Source organism: Crassostrea angulata, chromosome 2 (assembly GCF_025612915.1).
Source record: "Crassostrea angulata isolate pt1a10 chromosome 2, ASM2561291v2, whole genome shotgun sequence".
NCBI lineage: Eukaryota > Metazoa > Mollusca > Bivalvia > Ostreida > Ostreidae > Magallana > Magallana angulata.
The window spans coordinates 73,373,025-73,383,895 of record NC_069112.1 but is presented as its reverse complement, the minus strand read 5'-3'; the positions used below and the strand labels follow the sequence as shown (position 1 = coordinate 73,383,895).

The 10,871-nt window shown below is 39.7% G+C and overlaps 2 protein-coding genes across 2 annotated transcripts; both read right to left on the bottom strand.

The window, feature by feature from the left end:
- Window positions 1-6,109: 6,109 nt before the first annotated feature.
- Window positions 6,110-7,141, bottom strand: LOC128174843 (uncharacterized protein K02A2.6-like). The gene has a single exon (XM_052840279.1). It carries the CDS (start codon window positions 7,139-7,141, stop codon window positions 6,110-6,112), a length of 1,032 nt encoding a protein of 343 aa, XP_052696239.1.
- Window positions 7,142-7,904: 763 nt separating this feature from the next.
- LOC128174842 (uncharacterized protein K02A2.6-like) lies at window positions 7,905-9,752 on the bottom strand. The gene has a single exon (XM_052840278.1). The coding sequence runs from the start codon at window positions 9,750-9,752 to the stop codon at window positions 7,905-7,907; it is 1,848 nt and encodes a 615-aa protein (XP_052696238.1).
- Window positions 9,753-10,871: the final 1,119 nt, after the last annotated feature.

The following is a 10,871-nucleotide window of genomic DNA, read 5'->3' as shown; positions in this document are numbered from 1 at the left end:
CCATTTTATAACATTTTATACATTAAAATCGAAACTAAAATGTTGATCTAAAATCGTGTTTATGTCCTTTAAAACCTGTGCAGACCTTTACCTTTTTAATCTTTCGTTTAAAGAAGCTTTCCAACTTGTAAGTTAAAACAAGAGGCCCATGGGCCACATCGCTCACCTGAGGAACAATAGGTATGATAAAATCAGATTAATGGAGTCATAATACAAACTATCTGGACAATGTACAATAATACATGTTGATCCTGTATAAATAAAATCCATTTTCCCCTGGATATTGTTATGTTTATAATCATTAGTCCTTTTTCTAACAGGACGATTTTATAGTCATATCATATGTTGAGTATTGCAGTTCTCAGAAAGATCCTTAACAATTGTTTATATATGGGATATAAACGTACATAAACTCTGAACCTTCTTGTGAGGCCAAAGAATTGTCCTGGGGCCAAAGTCTTAACAATTATAAAGAATCATCTTGCTGATTAGTCTCTGAGAAGAAGATTTTTTAAAGATTTACCATATTTATTCCTTTGTTAAACTTTGACCCCCCATTCCGGCCCCACCCTACCCCTGGGGATCATTTTTTTCACAACTTTGAATCTACACTACCTGAGGACGCTTCCACACAAGTTTAAGCTTTCCTGGCTGATTAGTTTCTGAGAAGAAGATTTTTAAAGATTTACTCTATATATTCCTATGTAAAACTTTGACCTTCCATTGTGGCCCCACCCTACCCTCGGGGGTCATGATTTTCACAACTATGAATCTACACTACCTGATGATGCTTCCACACACGTGTCAGCTTCACTGGCTGATTAGTTTCTGAGCAGAAGATTTTCAAAGATTTACTCTGTATATTCCTATGTAAAACTTTGACCCCCCATTGTGGCCCCACCCTACCCCCGGGGGTCATGATTTTCACAACTTTGAATTTACACTACCTGAGGATGCTTTCACACAAGTGTCAGCTTTCCTGGCTGATTAGTTTCTGAGAAGAAGATTTTTAAAGATTTACTCTATATATTCCTATGTAAAACTTCGACACCCCATTGTGGCCCAACCCTACCCCTGGGGATCATGATTTTCACAACTATGAATTTACACTAACTGAGGACGCTTCCACACAAGTTTCAGCTTTCCTGGCTGATTAGTTTTTGAAAGGAAGATTTTTAAAGATTTACTCTATATATTCCTATGTTAAACTTCGACCACCCATTGTGGCCCCACCCTACCCCCGGGGGTCATGATTTTAACAACTTTGAATCTACAATACCTGAAGATGCTTCCACACAAGTTTCAGCTATACTGGCTGATTAGTTTCCGAGAAGAAGATTTTTAAAGATTTACTCAATATATTCTTATGTAAAACTTCGATCCCCCATTGTGGCCCCACCCTAACCCCGCTGCTCATGATTTTCACAACTTTGAATTTACACTACCTGAGGATGCTTTCACACAAGTTTCAGCTTTCCTGGCTGATTAGTTTCTGAAAGGAAGATTTTTAAAGATTTACTCTATATATTCCTATGTAAAACTTCGATCCCCCATTGTGGCCCCACCCTACCCCCGGGGATCATGATTTTCACAACTTTGAATCTAAACTACCTGAGGATGCTTCCACACAAGTTTCAGCTTTCCTGGCTGATTAGTTTTTGAGAAGAGGATTTTTAAAGATTTACTCTATATATTCCTATGTAAAACTTCGACACCGCATTGTGGCCCCAACCTACCCCCGGGGGTCATGATTTTCACAACTTTGTATGTACACTACCTGAGGATGCTTTCACACAAGTTTCAGCTTTCCTTGCTGATTAGTTTCTGAGAAGAAGATTTTTAAAGATTTACTCTATATATTCCTATGTTAAACTTCGACCCCCCATTGTGGCCCCACCCTACCCCAGGGGGTCATGATTTTCACAACTTTGAATCTACACTACCTGAGGATGCTTCGACTCAAGTTTCAGCTTTTCTGGCTGATTAGTTTCTGAGAAGATTTTTAAAGATTTACTCTATATATTCCTATGTAAAACTTCGACCACCCATTAAGGCCCCAACCTACCCTCGGGGGTCATGATTTTCACAAATTAGAATTTACACTACCTGAGGATGCTTCCACACAAGTTTCAGCTTTCCTGGTCTTATGGTTCATGAGAAGAAGATTTTTAAAGATTTACTCTGTATATTCCTATGTAAAACTTTGACCCCCTATTGTGGCCTCACCCTACCCTTGGGGGTCATGATTTTCACAAATTAGAATTTACACTACCTGAGGATGTTTCCACACAAATTCAGCTTTCCTGGTCTTATGGTTCATGAGAAGAAGATTTTCAAAGATTTACTTTGTATATTCCTATGTAAAACTTTGACCCCCCATTGTGGCCCCACCCTACCCCCGGGGGTCATGATTTTCACAAATTAGAATATACACTACCAGATGATGCTTCCACACAAGTTTCAGCTTTCCTGGGCTTTTGGTTCATGAGAAGAAGATTTTTGAAAATTTCTCGAAAATTTTCATAAATTCCTAATTATCTCCCTTTGCAAAAGGGCGTGATCCTTACTTTTCATAAATTTAAAATCCCTTAGGCAAAGGATGATTTGTGCCAAGTTTGGTTGAAATTGGCCCAGTGGTTCTTGAGAAGATGTTGAAAATGTGAAAAGTTTACAGACAGACGGACGGACGGACAGACAGACAGACGGACGACAGACAAAATGTGATCAGAATAGCTGATCAGATCACTTGAGCTTTCAGCTCGGTGAGCTAAAAATGCATCAAATAATGGTCCATATTCAAACTTGCATGGTTGATTAAACTTATTAAATAACTTATAACTATCTTCAAATAAAAGAGTGATTTTAATTATCAAGATGCTACGTAGCTGCAGGACTGTAGCTCCCGGTCTGAAAAATTTCGGATGGACGACCTGGGAGCTACAGTGCCTCCCATAGGAAATATCTGCAATTTACGGCGCACAAAAAATTTGCGCCAATTGTGGACTTATAACCTGATTTTTACACAAATTCTGTAAAAATAATTTGTACCATTTAATCCTTCAGCCAATTTACTACTGATATCGTCACTTTACTTGCCTCAGACTTTCTCTTAAACATGATAACCGACCTCGGAAAATGAAGTATGTTAATATACGTCGAGATCGAGAGTCGCCATTTTTAAATGTAAACAAACTTGCACCACTCTAATTTGCAGGGCTGTGATGGTGTTTAAAAGAATATCAGAGGCAAGTGAAGTGACGATATCTGTAGTAAAATGTCCGAGGAATTTTTTGGGATCAAATATTTGTACAGAATGTGATCGTAAATGAGATTAATCAGTCCAAAATTAGCGCAATTTTTTGTGCGCCGTAAATTGCAGTTTTTTACTATGGGAGGCACTGTAGCTCCAAGGTCGTCCATCCGAATTTTTTCAGACCGGGAGCTACAGTCCTGCAGCTAGATGCTACGGCAAGTGTAAGATTTAAGACTCAATTCGTGTAGTACTTTTTTTGTAACATCCAGATAATTCTTTCATTGCAGTTATCTGCATCTTAATTGAGTTATTTTATTGATCATGATTAACAGTAAATGTAACATCATGAAATAAATATTTTATCTTGAAAACGTGTTGTTGACATTGAAATTCTGAAAAAAAAATTCTTTGCAATTCCCCGAATTATCATTTATTCCGATTGCTCTTAAATGAATTTTATATTTAATTGAAAATGAATATTTGAAAGACTAACAATTTCAGAAAATTCTGTACAAAAGTTGAATGGGTCATTTTTACGCTTTTGGTATTTGTTTTTTTGTTTTTACTGTCCGTCGTCGAGTTATAAGCGAGATACCCAGCTCACATATCTTTGTTATGTTAACAAAGCTCGGCCCATGTTTTTGTTAACTTTGCAGTTTGAATTGGAGGACCAAACACCATCATTATGTTAAATAACATGTAATCCGGGTTTGCAGAGTGTGACCCGTAGGGTTCTGTGTTTATATTTCTGTCCGTCATTCTCCGCCTGTTTTCCGGTTTAATAAATGCTGCGTTAATACCTGTGTGTTTGTTGCTGTGTTTGATATACATTAACTGGCAGCGGTCATTTACGAACCCAAGCATGTTCATGCATGTTCAACTCTCCTAGAAGCGGACAGCAACATCGTGATAAAAGATTCACCCCGGACACTCAGGCAGTGTCGTATTTTGTACAACACCGTGAACAACATGGCGAATAGGGCGCCAAAACAGTGGTGCTTGACAAAAGTAGAAACTGTTAACTCCTACGAAAACTGGAGACAAAATTTATTATACACTCTCCCTGGACACTAATTTCTTACCATATCTAGAGAACGGTGCAACTTGGGGGAAGAAAAACCGCGCTAACCCCCATAGAAAATTCGTTGACGACGATGAAAATGTCCCCGAGGCCAATCGCAAGACCCGCGCACAGAAAGTCAGGACACTCGAACTCATGCTCGGTCAGATAGCAAATTATACACCTATTATTTTGAGGAGCACCATAATAAATAATTCTACGACACTTAGGAACATATGGCAGATTATTCGCCTACACTATGGATTTCAGTCCACTGGTGCCCATTTGCTGGGACTTTACAAACATCCAACTACAGCCAAACGAAAGACCTGAGGACTTATTTCAGAGACTCATGGCGTTCACTGAAGATAACCTCTTGAAAACTTAACTGGGTATCACACACACTGGCCAAGAAATCCAAGAGGATGAAGAACTGACCCCTACACTGGAGAACTTTATTGTACTCACTTGTCTTACCCTCATCCATCCCGATGTTCTAAGATTAGTGAAACAAAGGTATGGGGCCGAATTAAGATCACGTACAATAGCTACATTGAAGCCTAATTTCCTAAGCCCTTGATTCGCTTCTCGAAGAACTATGAACCACAGAGGATGCCAGAGGTATGCGCACTCAGTTTTCGTCAGTGACAAAAAACTCATCACTGCAAGTCCAGAAATCATCCCCTTTGTGTAAAGCTTCTGGTCGTCCTTACAATCACTACCTTAGTAATTGTTCATACCTACCCCAAAGTGACAAAATTTACTTTGCCAAGGCAAGACAGATAATGGGTACAGAAAATAACCAGTGCAGTGATGAAGAGGAAATATCACTCCCTCAGGATGCCTCTGTTTCCAGGGTACAAATCCGCCAATCTCCATGTTACATATTCGCCCTAGCACTATAACACATGGATCACAACAGAGGCTGCCATCTTGGAACTACTTTATTATTATGTATTAATGCGCAAGACATAAACAACATATAGAACCGAGCATGTAAACATTCCGGATATAACATTAAGAATGATGTACATACATGTTTCATTATACAATATTACTTATGCTAACTGTCAGATATTGTTGGTTGTCTGTGTTTATTGTTATTGCATAGCAAGTAAGTTCTCAAGAATTTTCCTTTTTATATATATAAACAAAGGTTTACTATAATACACATGCATTACGACCTTAGCATGTAAATAAAGATACATACAAAATACATACATTCTTGACTAGGATTAATTGCAATGAAACCTCTTGGTTCCTGTAAGTTGCACAGGGGATTATTATGCCCACAAACACAGTACAACTTAAAACTTAAACTAAATACCAAATTGGTTAAGGTTTCGCAGAGTTACTTGGAGTATACATAATCTTCCAGGATTTTTGGTTGACGGGTACGTAACGGGTAACGTCTCTCGGACTGGATGGGTGCTGTTGGTTTCAGCGGTGTAGACTGACTAGACTCCATGTTTTTCTTAACAGTAGGTTTAACCAACGGAGTTGATCTCTTCGCACTGTCCGAATAAACCGACGGTAAAGGTCTGCTGTTCGGCGTTTTTAACTTCTCTGCCCAATTGTCCATTGAAACTGAACTTGAAACACTCGGCTCAGGTATCTCGACATCTGGTAACATGATTGGAATCTGTGATGTTACAATCTGATCTGCATGCCTCCTCCACTGTGTTGAAGGGTCCACTTGCACACGATAGGAAACAGGTCCAGTTCTTTGAGCAATCATTCCCGGAATCCATTTATCCTTCCCACGATAATCACGCATCATAACCGACTGTCCTGGTTCAAATTCTCTGTTCTGTGTAGTTCTCTGTAAACACATTTCTTCTTGCTTCTGCTTGACATGTAACTCCGTGTTTGGCCTCAAAAAGATCCATTTTCGTTCTCAACTCCCTCCCCATCATGAGCTTTGCTGGTGTTTCATTTGTTGTTGCATGTGCAGTATTTCTATACGCCAACAAGAAATTTGCCAGTTTTCTTTCAATGCTCCCTGCATCATTCTTACTGCATTTCATGGATTGCTTGAAAGTTTGGACAAAACGCTCTGCAAGTCCATTACTAGATGGGTGGTACTGTGATGTCTTGATGTGCTTTATGCCGTTAGCATTCAAGAACTCTTCAAATTCTCTTGAGGTAAATTGTGGGCCATTGTCACTCACAATTGTTACTGGAAGTCCATTTCTGGAGAAAATGGTTCTCAGAACATCAATAGTACGGGTTGATGTGGTTGTGCTCATTTTCACCACCTCTGGCCACTTTGAATTTGAATCCACCATTATAAGAAACATATATCCTAAAAACGGTCCTGCAAAATCTATGTGAATTCGCTCCCATGGCTTGGTTGGCCACTCCCAAGCATTCAATGGTGCTCCCTTAGGCGAATTCTGGTTTTGTTGACATCCATTACATCTTTTGGCGATAGTTTCAATGTCCTGGTCAATTCCTGGCCACCAACAGAAACTCCTAGCAAGTGTTTTCATTTTGACCACTCCTAGATGTCGTTCATGTATCTGTGAAATCACCAAGTTGCGGAGTTTGGTAGGTATAATGACTCTTACTCCCCACATGATACAGCCATGATGAATAGATAGTTCACTTCGTCGTGAGTAGTATGGTGCTAACTCTCCATCTTTGTCAGTAGAAGTCCAATCACTGTTAATGCACGACATGACACGACCTAGAACTACGTCTTTACGAGTTTCGTTTTGAATGTTTTTGCTAGAAACTGGTAGAGTTTCAATCTGTCCAAGATAAAAAGCGTCCACCATATCTATGGTTACATCAGACTCTGTGCTTTTCAGTGGTAAGCATGACATGGAATCTGCATTCGCATGCTTAGTTGTTTTACGGAATCCAATTTCGTAGTCATAAGCAGACAAGAAGAGAGATTAGCGCTGTAATCTTGAAGATGCTGTAACTGGGACTCTTCTCTGAGGACTGAAAATGTGTATCAAAGGCTGATGGTCGATGAACAACTTGAATTTCCTACCAAACAAGTACGAATGAAATTTCTTGATCCCCCATATGATTCCCAAGGCTTCTTTATCAATTTGAGAATAGTTTTTCTCTGCTGGTGCTAATGTGCGAGAGGCGAATGCGATTGGTCTCTCTGTTCCATCAGGTAGCTCATGAGAAATAACTGCACCGAGTCCATAAGGTGATGCATCACATGCCAGGGAAATAGGCAAGTCAGGGCTATAATGTGTAAGTACTAGATCTGATGCTACTAAGTCCTTCACCTTGTTGAATGATTCTTCACAGGATTCTGTCCAATTCCAATGGCTGTCTTTTCGCAACAAGTTATGCAACGGTCCAAGTACTGTTGCCAGGTCAGGTAAGAATTAACCATAATAGTTCACTAAACCTAAGAACGATCTTAGTTGAGAGACATTACATGGGGAAGGTGCTTTAACTATGGCATCAATCTTCTATGGTGTCTTGTGTAGACCATTTCTATCAATCACATGTCCACAAAAGGTAATGCTTTCCTTGAAGAATTCGCACTTCTCTAGATTTGCTCTCAGTCCATATTGGCTCAATCGCTTCAGTACCATGTCCAAATTCCTGAGATGTTCTTCATTATTCTTGCCGGTTATAACCATGTCGTCTAACAGTTCCAGGGACTCCTTGTAATACTTGCTCAATGGTCCTCTGCCAAATAGCAGGTGCTGACGCTATTCCAAAGGCCATGCGATTATAACGATATAATCCCTTATGTGTGCTAATGGTATGTAGCTCCTTGCACGATTCATCCACTGGAAGTTGCAAGTATGCTTGCTTCAAATCAATCTTGGAGAAATGCGTTCCACCATTTAGGTTGGCGAAGATGTCATCAATTTTAGGTAATGGACACTGATCAACATTGAGTAGTGGGTTAAGCGTAACCTTGAAATCGCCACATATTCTGATGCTTCCATTCTTCTTTAGAACAGGCACAATTGGAGTTGCCCAATCACTATGCTGTACTTTGGTCAGAGTCCCTTCCGCTTCTAATCTCTGGAGTTCTTCTTCCACCTTTGTTCGTAAGGAAAAAGGAACAGTCCTGGCCTTGACATATTTTGGTTTGTTTTCTCTGAGTGTCAGTTTTGCTGTAATGCCCTTCACAGTTCCAACTTCATCAACGAAGACATCTTTATATTTGTCTATAATTTCACTTACGCTGGTAGGCTTCACAGTGCTAATGGCATGCATGTCCTTAATCAATTTCCAGTCAAGTTGAATTTTTCTCAGCCAATCCCTGCCAAGAAGAGCTGGTCCTCCCTTTTCAACTATGTATAATGGCAATGTCTGTTTAGTGCCACCGTATTCCACTTCCACGTCCATATAACCCACTGGCTTGATGTGTTCTCCCGAGTACGTGTGTAGAGTGATGTCTGCAGTTTTTAACTTCAGATCTCTGAACTTCCTCCTGAATTCTTCCTCCGCCATGACCGAAATAGCTGAACCAGTGTCCAATTCCATTTTCATCCTCATTCCATTTATTTTCAGATGGATCCATATGATGTCCACACTTGTTAAATTGTTTAGTTCTAAACTAGCTATATAGTTGTCATCACTCACATCCTGAGGGTCATTTTCAACATAATGAACAGGTTTTCTTCTTTGATGTTTTCCAGAAGTAGGCATTTGAGGTTTTGAAGTTTTACACGCTTTCTTTACGTGTCCCGTATTATGACAGTTGTGGCACTCTGCATTCCTGAATTTACAGTCCTTTGCTACGTGGCCACTTCCATTACAACGATAACACAGTGCTCCTCCTGATCGACAGTCTTTCGCTATATGTCCTTTCTCACCACACCGATAACACTGTACTTCATTTTTCCTGTCGTTTCCTCTGGAACGTCTATTCTTCACATGCAGTCTGTTCACGGCTCCTGTATCTGTCCGATTCCTAGCCTGTACTAATTCTGTTGCATCCTTAGCTGCCGCCTCCATTGCCACACTGATCTCCATAGCTTTTTCAAATGTCAAGTCTTTCTCTGACAGCAAGCGCTTTTGAATGTGAGGGTGTCTTATACCACATACCACTCTATCCCTCAACTTTTCATTTAGCGAAGCATTAAAATCACAATAAATAGAGAGTTTCTTTAACTGAGCTACATACTCCGTTATTGTTTCTCCTTCCTTCTGGTCCCTTTTATCGAAACGGAAGCGTTCTGCTGTTTTGATGGGCTTAGGGGACAAATGGCTGTTGAGTAATGTCACCAAGTCCTGATAAGTCTTCTCAGCTGCTTTATCAGGAAAAGTCAAGTCCCGCAGGAGAGAATATAATCGTCCACCGATGAGACATAATAAAGACGGTACCTTTTTTCCAGGATCTATCTCATTCACCGTGAAGTACTGCTCAAATCGTTCGACGTAAGATTCCCACGGTTCGATAGTCTCGTCAAATGGGTCAATCTTTCCAATTAAACCAAACGCCGCCATTACCACAGATCCAAAATATAATGGGACGGGTTAGAAACAGACAATTTGGAATAATTTGAGGTTACCGGAGTTTATCCTCGTCGCCAATATGTTACATATTCGCCCTAGCACTATAACACATGGATCACAACAGAGGCTGCCATCTTGGAACTACTTTATTATTATGTATTAATGCGCAAGACATAAACAACATATAGAACCGAGCATGTAAACATTCCAGATATAACACTCCACACATTGATGCATTTCTGGCACATCATTCTGTTCGTATTACCATTGACAGTGGCGCAACTGGTGACATGATTCGATCGGATGTTGCCGACAACCTACAAGCAGTAGTCACCCCTTTTTCACAATATGCCCACCAGGCCGATGGATTATCATCAATCGACAATCCTCGGCTGATTCCGCTACGCTCCATACAAACCTCGGATGTGATTGTTGTAGGAATATGCATCGAATCGATGCATTTCTCCGCCGGAAACTGCCTTTTTACTCAGTTGATTTACGAGTAAAGATGTCTATTGCATGTGTCACAGTTCATATTAATTTATTTATTTAATGTTCATCAGCGCGCATTGCCGATAGAACGCATTGCTGTATGTATGAATGAGTGCATGTGTGAATGTTGTGATAAGACACGTGGTTTTTCCATTTTTAGGATTTAGTGACCAGGTACATGTATATAAGTCTTATTGACCAATGACAGACGACTTTTAGCTCATTAATATGCATGTTTTACTAACTTCGTTCACTATATAAGCGCAAGTCCCGCCAAATCCAGTACCCACAGATTCTACCCTTTACGGCGCTAGTATCAATTACTGTTATATTCTATTCCTGATCTTCAAAGATCCAGTTATTTATTTATTATTTAAAGTCCTGGATACCTGGTAAGATCACTGTTAAACATATTATTGTAACATCATGTTCAGTGATATTGTCGGTAAATCACCGGTATTATAATTCGGAAAACCATTGTGTTTGTAATTTAATTTAATATGTAGTACATGTAATTGTCTTTCGTCAACGTGTGTGTGTTGTGTTGTGAATGTGTTTTCTGTGTTTTCTAGGTTTCTTTGCATATATAAATATAAAAGCAAAGTACGAATCCAAGTC